Source organism: Eucyclogobius newberryi, unplaced genomic scaffold (assembly GCF_026437365.1).
Source record: "Eucyclogobius newberryi isolate DKJ021-1_F unplaced genomic scaffold, fEucNew1.0.hap1 SCAF_14, whole genome shotgun sequence".
Classification (NCBI taxonomy): domain Eukaryota; kingdom Metazoa; phylum Chordata; class Actinopteri; order Gobiiformes; family Gobiidae; genus Eucyclogobius; species Eucyclogobius newberryi.
This window is the reverse complement of record NW_027315768.1, coordinates 35,763,497-35,781,941: the sequence shown is the minus strand read 5'-3', so window position 1 is coordinate 35,781,941 and position 18,445 is coordinate 35,763,497. Positions and strand designations below refer to the sequence as shown.

At 44.8% G+C, this 18,445-nt stretch overlaps 1 protein-coding gene across 2 annotated transcripts in view; it reads right to left on the bottom strand.

The window, feature by feature from the left end:
* The window catches only part of LOC140360034 (uncharacterized), a 43,228-nt gene extending 29,679 nt beyond the window's left edge, over positions 1-13,549 (bottom strand). For both annotated transcript variants that reach the window (XM_072445334.1, XM_072445333.1), the window contains exon 1: positions 11,063-13,549. In XM_072445334.1, coding sequence (XP_072301435.1) covers positions 11,063-13,384 — 2,322 coding nt within the window. In that variant the 5' untranslated portion in view covers positions 13,385-13,549. The remainder of the gene's footprint in view (positions 1-11,062) is intronic.
* Positions 13,550-18,445: the final 4,896 nt, after the last annotated feature.

The following is an 18,445-nucleotide window of genomic DNA, read 5'->3' as shown; positions in this document are numbered from 1 at the left end:
GAGGAGGAGAGAGGAGGGAGAGGAGGAGAGAGGAGAGAGGGAGGAGAAAGGAGGGGAGAGGAGGGAGAGGGGGAGGAGAGAGGAGGGAGAGGAGGAGAGAGGAGAGAGGGAGGAGAGAGGAGGGGAGAGGAGGAGGAGAGAGAGGAGGAGAGAGGAGGCGAGAGGAGGAAGAGGGAGGAGGAGGAGAGAGGAGGGAGAGGAGGAGAGAGGAGAGAGGAGGGAGAGGAGGAGAGAGGAGGAGAGAGGAGGGAGGAAGGAGGAGAGTGGAGAGAGGGAGGAGAGAGGAGGAGAGAGGAGGAGGAGAGAGGAGGGAGAGGGAGGGGAGGAGAGAAGGAGAGATGAGAGAGGGAGGAGAGAGGAGGGGAGAGAAGAGGAGGAGAGAGGAGGAGGAGGAGAGAGAGGAGGAGAGAGGAGGAGGAGAGAGGAGGAGAGAGAGGAGAGAGGAGGAGGAGAGAGGAGGAGGAGGAGAGAGGAGGAGGAGAGAGGAGGGAGGAGGAAAGAGAGGGGAGGAGAGGAGATGAGAGGAGGTAGAGGGGAGTAGAGAGAGGAGGGAGGGAGGAGGAGGAGAGGAGGAGGAGAGAGGAGGGAGAGAAGGAGAGAGGAAGGAGGAGGAAAGAGAGGGGAGGAACAGTACTTTATTATCGTAGTAAAAGTACTCAAGGACGAGCGGTACTTTAATATCGTAGTAAAAGTACTCAAGGGCGAGCGGTACTTTATTATCGTAGTAAAAGTACTCAAGGGCGAGTAGTACTTTATTATCGTAGTAAAAGTACTCAAGGGCGAGGAACAGTACTTTATTATCGTAGTAAAAAGTACTCAAGGGAAAGCGGTACTTTATTATCGTAGTAAAAGCGCTCAAGGGCGAGGAACAGTACTTTATTTTCGTAGTAAAAGTACTCAAGGGCGAGGAACAGTACTTTATTATCGTAGTAAATGTACTCAAGGGCAAGGAACAGTACTTTATTATCGTATTGAAAGTACTCAAGGGCGAGGAATAGTACTTTATTATCGTAGTAAAAGCACTCAAGGGCGAGGAACAGTACTTTATTTTCGTAGTAAAAGTTCTCAAGGGCGAACAGTACTTTATTATCGTAGTAAAAGCACTCAAGGGAGAGCGGTACTTTATTATCGTAGTAAATGTACTCAAGGGCGAGGAACAGTACTTTATTATCGTAGTAAAAGTACTCAAGGGAGAGCGGTACTTTACTATCGTAGTAAAAGTACTCAAGGGCGAGGAACAGTACTTTATTATCGTAGTAAAAGTACTCAAGGGCGAGGAACAGTACTTTATTATCGTAGTAAAAGTGCTCAAGGACGAGCGGTACTTTACTATCGTAGTAAAAGTACTCAAGGGCGAGGAATAGTACTTTATTATCGTAGTAAAAGCACTCAAGGGCGAGGAACAGTACTTTATTATCGTAGTAAAAGTTCTCAAGGGCGAACAGTACTTTATTATCGTAGTAAAAGTACTCAAGGGCGAGGAATAGTACTTTATTATCGTAGTAAAAGCACTCAAGGGCGAGGAACAGTACTTTATTATCGTAGCAAAAGTACTCAAGGGAGAGCGGTACTTTATTATCGTAGTAAATGTACTCAAGGGCGAGGAACAGTACTTTATTATCGTAGTAAAAGTACTCAAGGGAGAGCGGTACTTTACTATCGTAGTAAAAGTACTCAAGGGCGAGGAACAGTACTTTATTATCGTAGTAAAAGTACTCAAGGGCGAGGAACAGTACTTTATTATCGTAGTAAAAGTACTCAAGGGCGAGGAACAGTACTTTATTATCGTAGTAAAAGTGCTCAAGGACGAGCGGTACTTTACTATCGTAGTAAAAGTACTGAAGGGCGAGGAACAGTACTTTATTATCCTAGTAAAAGTACTCAAGGGCGAGGAACAGTACTTTATTATCATAGTAAAAGTACTCAAGGGCGAGGAACAGTACTTTATTATCGTAGTAAAAGTACTCAAGGGCGAGCGGTACTTTATTATCGTAGTAAAAGTACTCAAGGGCGAGGAACAGTACTTTATTATCGTAGTAAAAGTACTAAAGGGCGAGCGGTATTTTATTATCGTAGTAAAAGTACTCAAGGGCGAGGAATAGTATTTTATTATCGTAGTAAAGGTACTCAAGGATGAGCGGTACTTTATTATCGTAGCAAAAGTACTCAAGGGCGAGGAACAGTACTTTATTATCGTAGTAAAAGTACTAAAGGGCGAACTGTACTTTATTATCGTAGTAAAAGTACTCAAGGGCGAGGAACAGTACTTTATTATCGTAGTAAAAGTACTCAAGGGCGAGGAACAGTACTTTATTTTCGTAGTATAAGTACTCAAGGGCGAGGAACAGTACTTTATTATCGTAGTAAAAGCACTCAAGGGCGAGGAACAGTACTTTATTTTCGTAGTATAAGTACTCAAGGGCGAGGAACAGTACTTTATTATCGTAGTAAAAGCACTCAAGGGCGAGGAACAGTACTTTATTTTCGTAGTAAAAGTACTCAAGGGCGAGGAACAGTACTTTATTATCGTAGTAAAAGTACTCAAGGGCGAGGAACAGTACTTTATTATCGTAGTAAAAGTTCTCAAGGGCGAACAGTACTTTATTATCACAGTAAAAGTACTCAAGGGCGAGGAATAGTACTTTATTATCGTAGTAAAAGCACTCAAGGGCGAGGAACAGTACTTTATTATCGTAGCAAAAGTACTCAAGGGAGAGCGGTACTTTATTATCGTAGTAAATGTACTCAAGGGCGAGGAACAGTACTTTATTATCGTAGTAAAAGTACTCAAGGGAGAGCGGTACTTTACTATCGTAGTAAAAGTACTCAAGGGCGAGGAACAGTACTTTATTATCGTAGTAAAAGTACTCAAGGGCGAGGAACAGTACTTTATTATCGTAGTAAAAGTACTCAAGGGCGAGGAACAGTACTTTATTATCGTAGTAAAAGTACTCAAGGGCGAGCGGTACTTTATTATCGTAGTAAAAGTACTCAAGGGGGAGGAACAGTACTTTATTATCGTAGTAAAAGTACTCAAGGGCGAGGAATAGTACTTTATTATCATAGTAAAAGCACTCAAGGGCGAGGAACAGTACTTTATTATCGTAGCAAAAGTACTCAAGGGCGAGGAACAGTACTTTATTATCGTAGTAAAAGTACTCAAGGGCGAGCGGTACTTTATTATTGTAGTAAAAGTACTCAAGGGCGAGGAACAGTACTTTATTATCGTAGCAAAAGTACTCAAGGGCGAGGAACAGTACTTTATTATCGTAGTAAAAGTACTCAAGGGCGAGCGGTACTTTATTATTGTAGTAAAAGTACTCAAGGGCGAGGAACAGTACTTTATTATCGTAGTACAAGTACTCAAGGGCGAGGAACAGTACTTTATTATCGTAGTAAAAGTACTCAAGGGCGAGCGGTACTTTACTATCGTAGTAAAAGCACTGAAGGGCAAGGAACAGTACTTTACTATCGTAGTAAAAGTACTCAAGGGCGAGGAACAGTACTTTATTATCATAGTAAAAGTACTCAAGGGCGAGGAACAGTACTTTATTATCGTAGTAAAAGTACTCAAGGGCGAGCGGTACTTTATTATCGTAGTAAAAGTACTCAAGGGGGAGGAACAGTACTTTATTATCGTAGTAAAAGTACTAAAGGGCGAGGAACAGTACTTTATTATCGTAGTAAAGGTACTCAAGGACGAGCGGTACTTTACTATCGTAGTAAAAGTACTGAAGGGCAAGGAACAGTACTTTACTATCGTAGTAAAAGTACTCAAGGGCGAGGAACAGTACTTTATTATCGTAGCAAAAGTACTCAAGGGCGAGGAACAGTACTTTATTATCGTAGTAAAAGTACTAAAGGGCGAGGAACAGTACTTTATTATCGTAGTAAAGGTTTCAAGGACGAGCGGTACTTTATTATCGTAGCAAAAGTACTCAAGGGCGAGGAACAGTACTTTATTATCGTAGTAAAAGTACTCAAGGGCGAGCGGTACTTTATTATCGTAGTAAAAGTACTCAAGGGCGAGGAACAGTACTTTATTATCGTAGTAAAAGTTCTCAAGGGCGAACAGTACTTTACTATCATAGTAAAAGTACTCAAGGGCGAGGAATAGTACTTTATTATCGTAGTAAAAGTACTAAAGGGCGAACGGTACTTTATTATCGTAGTAAAAGTACTCAAGGGCGAGCGGTACTTTATTATCGTAGTAAAAGTACTCAAGGGCGAGCGGTACTTTATTATCGTAGTAAAAGTACTCAAGGGCGAGGAACAGTACTTTATTATCGTAGTAAAAGTTCTCAAGGGCGAACAGTACTTTACTATCATAGTAAAAGTACTCAAGGGCGAGGAACAGTACTTTATTATCGTAGTAAAAGCACTCAAGGGCGAGGAACAGTACTTTATTATCGTAGTAAAAGTACTCAAGGGCGAGCGGTACTTTATTATCGTAGTAAAAGTACTCAAGGGCGAGGAACAGTACTTTATTATCGTAGTAAAAGTTCTCAAGGGCGAACAGTACTTTACTATCATAGTAAAAGTACTCAAGGGCGAGGAATAGTACTTTATTATCGTAGTAAAAGTACTCAAGGGAGAGCGGTACTTTACTATCGTAGTAAAAGTACTGTAGGGCGAGGAACAGTACTTTAATATCGTAGTAAAAGTACTCAAGGGCGAGCGGTACTTTATTATCGTAGTAAAAGTACTCAAGGGCGAGTAGTACTTTATTATCGTAGTAAAAGTACTCAAGGGCGAGGAACAGTACTTTATTATCGTAGTAAAAAGTACTCAAGGGAAAGCGGTACTTTATTATCGTAGTAAAAGCGCTCAAGGGCGAGGAACAGTACTTTATTTTCGTAGTAAAAGTACTCAAGGGCGAGGAACAGTACTTTATTATCGTAGTAAATGTACTCAAGGGCAAGGAACAGTACTTTATTATCGTATTGAAAGTACTCAAGGGCGAGGAATAGTACTTTATTATCGTAGTAAAAGCACTCAAGGGCGAGGAACAGTACTTTATTTTCGTAGTAAAAGTTCTCAAGGGCGAACAGTACTTTATTATCGTAGTAAAAGTACTCAAGGGCGAGGAATAGTACTTTATTATCGTAGTAAAAGCACTCAAGGGCGAGGAACAGTACTTTATTATCGTAGCAAAAGTACTCAAGGGAGAGCGGTACTTTATTATCGTAGTAAATGTACTCAAGGGCGAGGAACAGTACTTTATTATCGTAGTAAAAGTACTCAAGGGAGAGCGGTACTTTACTATCGTAGTAAAAGTACTCAAGGGCGAGGAACAGTACTTTATTATCGTAGTAAAAGTACTCAAGGGCGAGGAACAGTACTTTATTATCGTAGTAAAAGTGCTCAAGGACGAGCGGTACTTTACTATCGTAGTAAAAGTACTGAAGGGCGAGGAACAGTACTTTATTATCGTAGTAAAAAGTACTCAAGGTAAAGCGGTACTTTATTATCGTAGTAAAAGCGCTCAAGGGCGAGGAACAGTACTTTATTTTCGTAGTAAAAGTACTCAAGGGCAAGGAACAGTACTTTATTATCGTATTGAAAGTACTCAAGGGCGAGGAATAGTACTTTATTATCGTAGTAAAAGTTCTCAAGGGCGAACAGTACTTTATTATCGTAGTAAAAGTACTCAAGGGCGAGGAATAGTACTTTATTATCGTAGTAAAAGCACTCAAGGGCGAGGAACAGTACTTTATTATCGTAGTAAAAGTTCTCAAGGGCGAACAGTACTTTATTATCGTAGTAAAAGTACTCAAGGGCGAGGAATAGTACTTTATTATCGTAGTAAAAGCACTCAAGGGCGAGGAACAGTACTTTATTATCGTAGCAAAAGTACTCAAGGGAGAGCGGTACTTTATTATCGTAGTAAATGTACTCAAGGGCGAGGAACAGTACTTTATTATCGTAGTAAAAGTACTCAAGGGAGAGCGGTACTTTACTATCGTAGTAAAAGTACTCAAGGGCGAGGAACAGTACTTTATTATCGTAGTAAAAGTACTCAAGGGCGAGGAACAGTACTTTATTATCCTAGTAAAAGTACTCAAGGGCGAGGAACAGTACTTTATTATCATAGTAAAAGTACTCAAGGGCGAGGAACAGTACTTTATTATCGTAGTAAAAGTACTCAAGGGCGAGCGGTACTTTATTATCGTAGTAAAAGTACTCAAGGGCGAGGAACAGTACTTTATTATCGTAGTAAAAGTACTAAAGGGCGAGCGGTATTTTATTATCGTAGTAAAAGTACTCAAGGGCGAGGAACAGTATTTTATTATCGTAGTAAAGGTACTCAAGGATGAGCGGTACTTTATTATCGTAGCAAAAGTACTCAAGGGCGAGGAACAGTACTTTATTATCGTAGTAAAAGTACTAAAGGGCGAACTGTACTTTATTATCGTAGTAAAAGTACTCAAGGGCGAGGAACAGTACTTTATTATCGTAGTAAAAGTACTCAAGGGCGAGGAACAGTACTTTATTTTCGTAGTATAAGTACTCAAGGGCGAGGAACAGTACTTTATTATCGTAGTAAAAGCACTCAAGGGCGAGGAACAGTACTTTATTTTCGTAGTATAAGTACTCAAGGGCGAGGAACAGTACTTTATTATCGTAGTAAAAGCACTCAAGGGCGAGGAACAGTACTTTATTTTCGTAGTAAAAGTACTCAAGGGCGAGGAACAGTACTTTATTATCGTAGTAAAAGTACTCAAGGGCGAGCGGTACTTTATTATTGTAGTAAAAGTACTCAAGGGCGAGGAACAGTACTTTATTATCGTAGCAAAAGTACTCAAGGGCGAGGAACAGTACTTTATTATCGTAGTAAAAGTACTCAAGGGCGAGCGGTACTTTATTATTGTAGTAAAAGTACTCAAGGGCGAGGAACAGTACTTTATTATCGTAGTACAAGTACTCAAGGGCGAGGAACAGTACTTTATTATCGTAGTAAAAGTACTCAAGGGCGAGCGGTACTTTACTATCGTAGTAAAAGCACTGAAGGGCAAGGAACAGTACTTTACTATCGTAGTAAAAGTACTCAAGGGCGAGTAACAGTACTTTATTATCATAGTAAAAGTACTCAAGGGCGAGGAACAGTACTTTATTATCGTAGTAAAAGTACTCAAGGGCGAGCGGTACTTTATTATCGTAGTAAAAGTACTCAAGGGCGAGGAACAGTACTTTATTATCGTAGTAAAAGTACTAAAGGGCGAGGAACAGTACTTTATTATCGTAGTAAAGGTACTCAAGGACGAGCGGTACTTTACTATCGTAGTAAAAGTACTGAAGGGCAAGGAACAGTACTTTACTATCGTAGTAAAAGTACTCAAGGGCGAGGAACAGTACTTTATTATCGTAGCAAAAGTACTCAAGGGCGAGGAACAGTACTTTATTATCGTAGTAAAAGTACTAAAGGGCGAGGAACAGTACTTTATTATCGTAGTAAAGGTACTCAAGGACGAGCGGTACTTTATTATCGTAGCAAAAGTACTCAAGGGCGAGGAACAGTACTTTATTATCGTAGTAAAAGTACTCAAGGGCGAGCGGTACTTTATTATCGTAGTAAAAGTACTCAAGGGCGAGGAACAGTACTTTATTATCGTAGTAAAAGTTCTCAAGGGCGAACAGTACTTTACTATCATAGTAAAAGTACTCAAGGGCGAGGAATAGTACTTTATTATCGTAGTAAAAGTACTAAAGGGCGAACGGTACTTTATTATCGTAGTAAAAGTACTCAAGGGCGAGCGGTACTTTATTATCGTAGTAAAAGTACTCAAGGGCGAGCGGTACTTTATTATCGTAGTAAAAGTACTCAAGGGCGAGGAACAGTACTTTATTATCGTAGTAAAAGTTCTCAAGGGCGAACAGTACTTTACTATCATAGTAAAAGTACTCAAGGGCGAGGAACAGTACTTTATTATCGTAGTAAAAGCACTCAAGGGCGAGGAACAGTACTTTATTATCGTAGTAAAAGTACTCAAGGGCGAGCGGTACTTTATTATCGTAGTAAAAGTACTCAAGGGCGAGGAACAGTACTTTATTATCGTAGTAAAAGTTCTCAAGGGCGAACAGTACTTTACTATCATAGTAAAAGTACTCAAGGGCGAGGAATAGTACTTTATTATCGTAGTAAAAGTACTCAAGGGAGAGCGGTACTTTACTATCGTAGTAAAAGTACTCAAGGGCGAGGAACAGTACTTTATTATCGTAGTAAAAGTACTCAAGGGCGAGGAACAGTACTTTATTATCGTAGTAAAAGTGCTCAAGGACGAGCGGTACTTTACTATCGTAGTAAAAGTACTCAAGGGCGAGGAACAGTACTTTATTATCGTAGTAAAAGTACTCAAGGGCGAGGAACAGTACTTTATTATCGTAGTAAAAGTGCTCAAGGACGAGCGGTACTTTACTATCGTAGTAAAAGTACTGAAGGGCGAGGAACAGTACTTTATTATCCTAGTAAAAGTACTCAAGGGCGAGGAACAGTACTTTATTATCATAGTAAAAGTACTCAAGGGCGTGGAACAGTACTTTATTATCGTAGTAAAAGTACTCAAGGGCAAGCGGTACTTTATTATCGTAGTAAAAGGACTCAAGGGCGAGGAATAGTACTTTTATTATCGTAGTAAAAGTACTCAAGGGCGAGGAACAGTACTTTATTATCGTAGTAAAAGTACTCAAGGACGAGCGGTACTTTATTATCGTAGTAAAAGTACTCAAGGGCGAGGAACAGTACTTTTTTATCATAGTAAAAGTACTCAAGGGAGAGCGGTACTTTATAATCGTAGTAAAAGTACTCAAGGGCAAGGAACAGTACTTTATTATCGTAGTAAAAGTACTCAAGGGTGAGGAACCTTACTTTATTATCGTAGTAAAAGTACTCAAGGGAGAGCGGTACTTTATTATCGTAGTAAAAGTACTCAAGGGCGAGGATCAGTACTTTATTATCATAGTGAAAGTACTCAAGGGCGAGGAACAGTACTTTATTATCGTAGTAAAAGTACTCACGGGCGAGGAACAGTACTTTATTATCGTAGTAAAAGTGCTCAAGGACGAGCGGTACTTTACTATCGTAGTAAAAGTACTCAAGGGCGAGGAACAGTACTTTATTATCCTAGTAAAAGTACTCAAGGGCGAGGAACAGTACTTTATTATCGTAGTAAAAGTGCTCAAGGACGAGCGGTACTTTACTATCGTAGTAAAAGTACTGAAGGGCGAGGAACAGTACTTTATTATCCTAGTAAAAGTACTCAAGGGCGAGGAACAGTACTTTATTATCATAGTAAAAGTACTCAAGGGCGTGGAAGAGTACTTTATTATCGTAGTAAAAGTACTCAAGGACAAGCGGTACTTTATTATCGTAGTAAAAGGACTCAAGGGCGAGGATCAGTACTTTATTATCATAGTGAAAGTACTCAAGGGCGAGGAACAGTACTTTATTATCGTAGTAAAAGTACTCACGGGCGAGGAACAGTACTTTATTATCGTAGTAAAAGTACTCAAGGGCGAGGATCAGTACTTTATTATCATAGTGAAAGTACTCAAGGGCGAGGAACAGTACTTTATTATCGTAGTAAAAGTACTCAAGGGCGAGGAACAGTACTTTATTATCATAGTAAAAGTACTCAAGGGCGAGGAACAGTACTTTATTATCATAGTAAAAGTACTTTCAGCCGCGTGTTCGTACACGGCTGGGAGTAACTTCTGAATCAAACTTGTGTCGTTTCTCCGACTCTAAACGTGACAAAGAGCTTTATTTTGTGCTTTTTTATATGTTTTGTCCTTTACACAACGTAAACTTCACAGTATAATTCAGACCAATCAGCTTCTGGGAGGAAAACATGAGTAAATAGAGAAACGATACAGACCAAAACCAGGTCTAAAGACGTCATAAACCAGGTCTAAACCAGGACTAAACCAGGTCCAAACCAGGTCCAAACCAGGTCTAAAACACGTCTAAACCAGAATTAAATTAGGCGATTGACTTTTTGTGTCCTTTGAAAATACTACATTTGTTGTTGTCGGTGTAATCCCTCATTGGTCCAGGCGTGTTCCATAGTAGAAAAAGCTTCAGTTGTTTCATCTGGACTCAGTTTGAAAAAATAGACGTTTCGACTCTCATCCAAGAGTCATTGTCAATAAAAGAATTTAGATCGAGAACTCCGATATTAATACTGTTCTGTGGTAAGACCCGCCCATTGGGAGGAGCCTTCCTGAAGTAGAAAGAGTTGTTTGTTTCAACAGAAACTCCCCCCTTGTACCTGATTAGCATCTAAATGTCCTGGTCCTGGTCCTGGTCCTCTACCTTTCCAGGGGTTCAGTATACCATTATAGATACCAGGAAGATTGAATCTTAGCCCTCCATTTCTGTTTAAAGAAGGTCTTTCTTTTTTAACAAAAATAGCTTCCTTGACTCCTCTTTCAAACCATCTTTTCTCCCTGCTTAAAACCTTCTATTGCTATTTTTGTTAAAAAAGAAAGACCTTCTTTAAACAGAAATGGAGGGCTAAGATTCAATCTTCCTGGTATCTATAATGGGTTACTGAACCCCTGGAAAGGTAGAGGACCAGGACCAGGACATTTAGATGCTAATCAGGTACTCAGGGTGGTTGAGCCAGGGTCTCACTAAGACAAAGAGGTTTTAACAGCCCATTAAGATTCTGAATAGGCTCGGTAGATACAAGGGGGAAGTTTCTGTTGAAACAAACAACTCTTTCTACTTCAGGAAGGCTCCTCCCAATGGGCGGGACTTACCACAGAACAGTATTAATATCGGAGTTCTCGATCTAAATTCTTTTATTGACAATGACTCTTGGATGAGAGTCGAAACGTCTATTTTTTCAAACTGAGTCCAGATGAAACAACTGAAGCTTTTTCTACTACATTTGTTGTTTTTATTTCCTCAGATACTTCTTGGACTCTTTCCAAGTACTTTCTTGGACCGCTACTTTATACTACTTTATACTACTTTATACTACTTTATAATATATTCTGAAGTGACCGTTCTCTCGTTTGGTCCAGAACCTTCTAAAGGCTTTGGTCCCTTCTCTCTCACCTGTCCAGTGGGCGGGTCGCAGTACTCGCAGTCGCACTCCTCCGTCTCCTCCTCGCTCCCGTCGTCCTCCGAGTTGCCGCTGCTTTCCTCCAACTGTGGAACGCTGTGGATCAACCCGACGGGCGGAGCCACTGCCGCCGCCGCCTGGAGCGAGCGCTGCGTCAACCTCTCAGCTAAATCCGTCACCGATCCCTCGATAAATCCGTCTGAATCGGTCCAAAACGCGCCTCGGACATCGCTTGGCAACACGGCGTCCGACAAAAAGTCCCGTAAAGCTTGTTGCGACGACGTCTGTACGCTCCTGATCTCGAAGGCGTAGTAGTCCTCCACGTTCTCCTCCTCCACGTCCTCCTCCACGTCCTCCTCCTCCACGTCCCCCTCCGAGTCGTCCCCCTCCTCCACGCTCTCCCAAAGCGTCCAGTACGGTTCGCTTTCGGAGCATGCCGAAAACGCAGCGTCTTCGCCCACGCAAAACTGGTCCTCGAAGTCGGCCGTCGAGTCGCTGGCGTCCGAAGAGTCGCAGTAGGCGTCGCCCTCGACCGAAATGTCCTCGACGCACGGAGCGCTCAGCACGTTTTTGTTCACGTCTGATTCTTCGCAAGAGTATTTTTCTTCGGCGTAATCTTCGTACAGATAAGAATCCGGAAAGTCCTCGCCGTTCTCGATAAAGTCTCGGTAAAAGTCCGGCGGCTGTTCCGTTTCGTCGGAATCGCTGTCCGCGTCGACGCCTTCTTCCTCGCAAACATCTTCACAAAAATCTTCCGTTTCATAATCTTCATCTAATTCTTCTGTCTCGTAATTTTCCTCACACAATTCCTCAAGTTCCAGATTTGTCTCGTGCTCTTTCGTCTCTGGAACTTGCTCAAAGTCATTGTTGTTCTTCACGTTCTGCGCTTTTGTCTGGCGATGTTCGTAATGCAACCGATCGTCAACGTCTCCTCCTTCGAAACACGAAACGTAGTGCTGCCTTTGCGAATTCCCGTGATTATCGTCGCGGTCAAAGAAATCGTAGAAGTCCTCGACCACGATGTCCGTCACGCTTTTCTTTTGCTCCGTCTTTGCGTTATTCTGCACGATTTCGTCCACTTGCTCGTCCTCCTCGAAAGACTCCCACTGCGTTTGCTCGTCGCTCGAATCGTCTTGTTCACTTTTTTCGGAAACGCCGGACGAGTCGGAGCACGGCACGGACGGGACGCCGCCCTCCGGACACGTCTTGAACGATTTGGACGAGCAGTCGGACGAATCGTCTTCCGAACAGAGGATCACGTTAACGGAACCTGTGTCTTCTGAGTGTTCAAGTTCTTCAATTTCGACAACTTCGGCCGTTTCCGAAAATGCAACTAACTCAAAATGACCGTCCTCCGTCGAAATATTTTCCGCTATATTCTGCTTTTCGATAGCGTCCTCCGTGGATTCTTGCTCGTCAAAACTGGAATCGCGCTCAAAGGTTTCAATCGTTTCCAGATCTTTGGTCGGCGAGTCTTCTACATCTCGCTCAAAACGATCTAGCATCTCGCACGACGAACGTTCTTCGATTTCCTTCGTCTCGCTTTCCACAGCGTCGCAGTCTTCAGTTGATATTTCGTCGTCACAATCTATTTCCAACGAATCAAGCAACTCGCCGTCGCCTTGTGAGATCTCTTCCAAAGTGTCAAACGCGTATTCTTCGGGCGACCCACCGTCGTTTACGTCTTCCAAACAGATTTCTTCGGTGAAAAACGTCTGATCGCTGAATTTGTCTCCGTCCGTCGACTCTTCCAAACTCGTCTCGCCGCGACCAGAAGTTTCATCGTCCTCACGGAAATCCTCGCAAAAGTCGTCCGGCGGGTCCAAGGGTTCCTCCGAGCCGGTCCCGTGGCATCGCCCTTCGTGTAATTGCTCTTTTGGCGTCTCTTCTTCTCGCTCGGACTCATCCCAGGAATTCTCCTCCTTGTTTTCGCGCTCGGCTGTCAAACGACTCGTCTCCGTTTGGAAAGACAAGGGCGGATCATCTGGCTCACATTGTCGGGATTGGTCGCGGTGCTGTTCGCGGCGAGGGGCACGCGGAGACGCTGAGCTAAGATTATCGCCGGGCTCGCGCGGCTCAAAGCGCTCGCATTCGTCAAATCCCCGGCTTAACCCCGAAGCCTCGCGAGCGTCGGGGGTCAAAAGTCCATTGTTGTTGGTCGCGTCGGAATACTCGCGCCGCCCGCCGGGGGCGCTTCGCCCGCAGGTGCCGCTCGACTCCGTTCCTCTGCGCGAATCTGCAGGTCGTTGGCGAACCGCAACTTCTCCCACAGTTTCTCCACTGGCTTTGGCCGGTTCAGAGTTTTCCAAATGCATCCTGGTGGAGGTCCTTCACAAGCTGGACATGTCTTCCGTGGTCGGGGGACGCGGTTGTTGCAGCGGTTGTTGCGGCGGTGGTGGACGTCCGGCGGAGTCCTGCGCGTGTCGAGCGAGTGCGTTGGCTGCTGCTGCTGTTGCTGGTGCTGCTGCTGCTGCTTCGGGCGCATTGCACACATTGACATCGTGACAAGTCGTCTCAAAGCTGACAGAGGCACTTGACGGGTCCCTCCCCCCGTCCATCCCACGTTCCTGCCTCCCGCTCTCTCCCCCTTTTCCCCTTCTCTCCAGGGCTGCGCCGGTTTTACACACTGGCCTTTTTGGCTCGTGAAAAGTGACTAGATTAGCAGGGATTTCAGGAGTCAGGAGTCAGGAGAAGGCCGGGAAATGGCCCTTTTCATGAGTTTTCCACGCTTTTGCTCCACCTTGAGTGATATATTTGAAGGTTTTGCCAGTCAGTCACTCAAAGTAGCGCTCTTACTTCAGTCAGATGGAAATGTTCTCACTCTGAGCGCTCCCGTGCACCGGGTGAGATCTTTCCTCCGTTTTCATTTTCGTTTCAGTAAAGACCTGCTCGCTCGGCGACTTCTTCCTCTTCCTCGTACATGTTAAGCACAAAGTGTTCGTGCGATTCTTCTGTTCTGTCATTTTCCTCACAAAACTCTCCAAGTTCCAGATTTGCCTCTTGATCTTTCGTTTCGTCTTGAAGTCACTCAAATTCTCGTTTGGCTCTTTCCTCCGGACATGTTCGTCGTAACTAACCGATGGTGAATGTTTCCCATCGAAACACGAAATGTAGAGCTGCCTTTTCTCTTGTCCGTGACAAAAGGGACAAAAGCTTTATGATGACTTGATGGATTTGTTTCATGTTTTATCCTTCCAGAGCTGGATCAGATCCAGACACTTTCTCATACTTCAGTTGTAGTTTTGCCCAAATACTTTGGCATGAGTACATGTGGCACTGCTCTGCACTGCTGTTCTCGCGTCTCCCGCACTCATGGGACACTTATTTTGGGTCGCTGTGGGTGAGACGCGACGAATGCCCAGAGGAAGATCAGGTGTCTATGAAAAGGCTGAAGTCAGGCGTAAATCTGCCAGAGACGCCCCCGTGCTCTGCAGAACCGGGCCGGGTGATGGTGGCACCGTGGGGGCGCTTGGGACGCGGGGGGCGCGTGGGGCGTGGGGGGACGTGGGGGGCAAGGGGGACGTGGGGGACGCGGGGGATGCTGCCAAACAGACTATGTGTCAAACCTGTCGCGGCGGATGAGGACACTTCGGCTGTGGCCTCATACCTCACGATACGAATCCTGATTCATTCACATCCCTTAAAAACGGTGTTAAAAGTAAAATGATAATATTCATTACAATGTCGTGTTCACACGGTCGTCAAGATCAGAACACAACTGTCACATGATGAAGTCACATGTTTAGCTCCTCAGACTCTTTATGTCGTTTAAAAGTATCACGATACACGTCTCTGTATTGATACTTTATATCGTTTAAAAGTATCACCATACACACCTCTGTATCGATACTTTATGTCGTTTAAAAGTATCACGATACACACCTCTGTATCGATACTTTATGTCGTCTAAAAGTATCACGATACAAACCTCTGTATCGATACTTTATGTCGTTTAAAAGTATCACGATACACACCTCTGTATCGATACTTTATGTTGTTAGAGTATCACGATACAAACCTCTGTATCGATACTTTATGTTGTTTAAAAGTATCACGATACAAACCTCTGTATCGATACTTTATGTTGTTTAAAAGTATCACGATACAAACCTCTGTATCGATACTTTATGTTGGTTAAAAGTATCACGATACACGTCTATGTATCGATACTAAAGGACCCGCCCACACTGCCTTCAAAGGGCGTGTCCTCTTCCCCATGTGTAATATCGCCATGACGTCACCGTCAAGTTCAACATATATATTTTTATTAGAAATGGTTCATTAATCATTGTGTGGATCTCGGGGTCTTGTTCACGAGTGATGAAGGGTGGAGCGTGTGATTGACAGGTGAATCGGTGCAGGGCCCCTCCCTGGGGGGGTGTTTTGGGCATGTCCCACCCAGAAGAGACCTCGGAAGAGGCCCCGGGGAAGACCCAGGACACGTTGGAGAAACTCTGTCTCTCGGGCCTGGGAACCCCTCGGGATCCCCCCGAAGTGTCTGGGGAGAAGGAAGTCTCGGAGTCCCTGCTTAGACTGCTGCCCCCGCGACCCTGCTACCCCGCGACCCCACGACCCCACGACCCCGCGACCCAGCCCCGGATAAAGAAGAAGATGATGGATCATTGTGTCCGCACGCTGAACACCAGGGGGCAGTGTAACGGCAGTGTGTTTATTCATACGAATGTAAAGTATATAATATAAAGTTTCATGTCACGCTCAGAAACACTCCTGGCCCCTCAGGATGTTTCCATGGGCCCTCAGGATGTTTCCATGGGCCCTCAGGATGCTTCCATGGGCCCTCAGGATGCTCCCATGGGCCCTCAGGATGCTTCCATGGGCCCTCAGGATGTTTCCTTGGGCCCTCAGGATGCTTCCATGGGCCCTCAGGATGCTCCCATGGGCCCTCAGGATGCTTCCATGGGCCCTCAGGATGCTTCCATGGGCCCTCAGGATGCTTCCATGGGCCCTCAGGATGCTTCCATGGGCCCTCGCGGTTCGAGGAGCAGAAGCCGGACTCTGAACCTCTAATGACGGCTGAGGCTGAAACGTCTCCACTTCTGGACATGTGCGGTTTATCAGCTCCAGTGTCGCCGTCCGACCAAAGAACCCGCTCTGGAACACGAGACGCTGGAGCCGTTCTGGAGCCGCTCTGGAGCCGCTCTGGAGCCGCTCTGGCGCCGCTCTGGCTCTGGAGCCGCTCTGGAGCCGCTCTGGCGCCGCTCTGGCTCTGGAGCCGCTCTGGAGCCGCTCTGGCGCCGCTCTGGCTCTGGAGCCGCTCTGGAGCCGCTCTGGAGCCGCTCTGGAGCCGAGCGGCTCCAGAGCGGCTCTGGAGTCAGGCTCCAGGATTTACAGGTAATTATACAGATCTATGACACTTTCATTCTGTTCCTCTTCTATTCAACCTGATGACACTCACCAGAACCAGCTTAAACCCTGTCACTCTAACCCTGTCGCTCTAACCCTGTCCTAACCTTGTCCTACTGTCGTTTCCTCCTCCAGAACTTCCCTGGACGTGTGTTGGACATGTCTCCCGCAGAGTTCTCTCTTTGCAGCGCTCACAACACGGGAACGTTCAACTCAAATCCATGGACGGTTAAACCATTCAATTCATTTTTGTAACGCTCAAGATCACAACAGCAAACAGATGAAACAATGTCCTCTGTCCGTAGTCCCTCCTTCTGTCCTTAGTCCCTCCTTCTGTCCTTAGACCCTCCTTCTGTCCTAAGACCCTCCTTCTGTCCTTAGACCCTCCTTCTGTCCTTAGTCCCTCCTTCTGTCCTTAGACTCTCCCTCTGTCCTTAGTCCCTCCTTCTGTCCGTAGTCCCTCCTTCTGTCCTTAGTCCCTCCTTCTGTCCTTAGACCCTCCTTCTGTCCTTAGTCCCTCCTTCTGTCCGTAGTCCCTCCTTCTGTCCTTAGACCCTCCTTCTGTCCTTAGACCCTCCTTCTGTCCTTAGACCCTCCTTCTGTCCTTAGTCCCTCCTTCTGTCCTTAGACTCTCCCTCTGTCCTTAGTCCCTCCTTCTGTCCGTAGTCCCTCCTTCTGTCTTTAGTCCCTCCTTCTGTCCTTAGACCCTCCTACTGTCCTTAGACCCTCCTTCTGTCCTTAGACCCTCCTTCTGTCCTTAGTCCCTCCTTCTGTCCTTAGACCCTCCTTCTGTCCTTAGACACTCCTTCTGTCCTTAGACCCTCCTTCTGTCCTCAGTCCCTCCTTCTGTCCTTAGTCCGTCCTTCTGTCCTTAGTCCCTCCTTCTGCAGGAAAAACTACAAAACCTCCTTGGTAAAAAGTATAGCCAGTTCTTCAGGAGGAGAACCAGTTCTTCAGAAGGAGAACCAGTTCTTCAGGCAGCTGAAGAACCGTTCATATGGAGTAGAGAGTGTTTCTCCAGGAGAGGATCATCTCTCCAGGTCATGTGTCTGTTTCACTCCTAGAGAGAAATGAGAAGAAGAAGAAGAAGAAAACACATTGAACCGACACAAGTGAAATCAAATATGAAATACAGTTTGATAGAACAAGTGTTTATCAGAGGATAGAGCTCATACTTCCCCCAGAGTTGCTCCTAGGGCAGTAGAGCTGAAACTATAGCTTTATATTTCTGTTCCTAACTGGCCTGAACATAAGTCATTTCAAAGAGGAACGTTTTAAGCCTGGACTTAAATGAAGAGACTGTGTCGCCTCTTTAACACGGACATGAGCTCTACCTCCTACTGTGCTTTTAGAGACTCTTGGCACCACCTGAAGGCTCTACCTCCTACTGTGCTTTTAGAGACTCTTGGGACCACCAGAAGGCTCTACCTCCTACTGTGCTTTTAGAGACACTTGGGACCATCAGAAGGCTCTACCTCCTTCTGTGCTTTTAGAGACTCTTGGGACCACCAGAAGGCTCTACCTCCTTCTATGCTTCTAGAGACTCTTGGACCACCAGAAGGCTCTACCTCCTACTGTGCTTTTAGAGACTCTTGGGACCACCACAAGGCTCTACCTCCTTCTGTGCTTTTAGAGACTCTTGGGACCACCAGAAGGCTCTACCTCCTTCTGTGCTTTTAGAGACTCTCAGGACCACCAGAACGCTCTATCTCCTACTGTGCTTTTAGAGACTCTCGAGACCACCAGAAGGCTCTACCTCCTTCTGTGCTTTTAGAGACTCTTGGGACCACCAGACGGCTCTACCTCCTACTGTGCTTTTAGAGACTCTTGGTACTACCAAAAGGCCAGCATTTAGAGAGTGAAGAGCTCTGTTTGGATGAGATGGTTCTATGGCATTTTTGAAGTGGGAGGGGCCATGTCATTTATGGCTTTGTAAGTCAGGAGGAGGAGTTTAAATGTGATTCTAAACTGGACAGGAGCCAGTGAAGAGACTCAGCACTGGTGTAATGTGC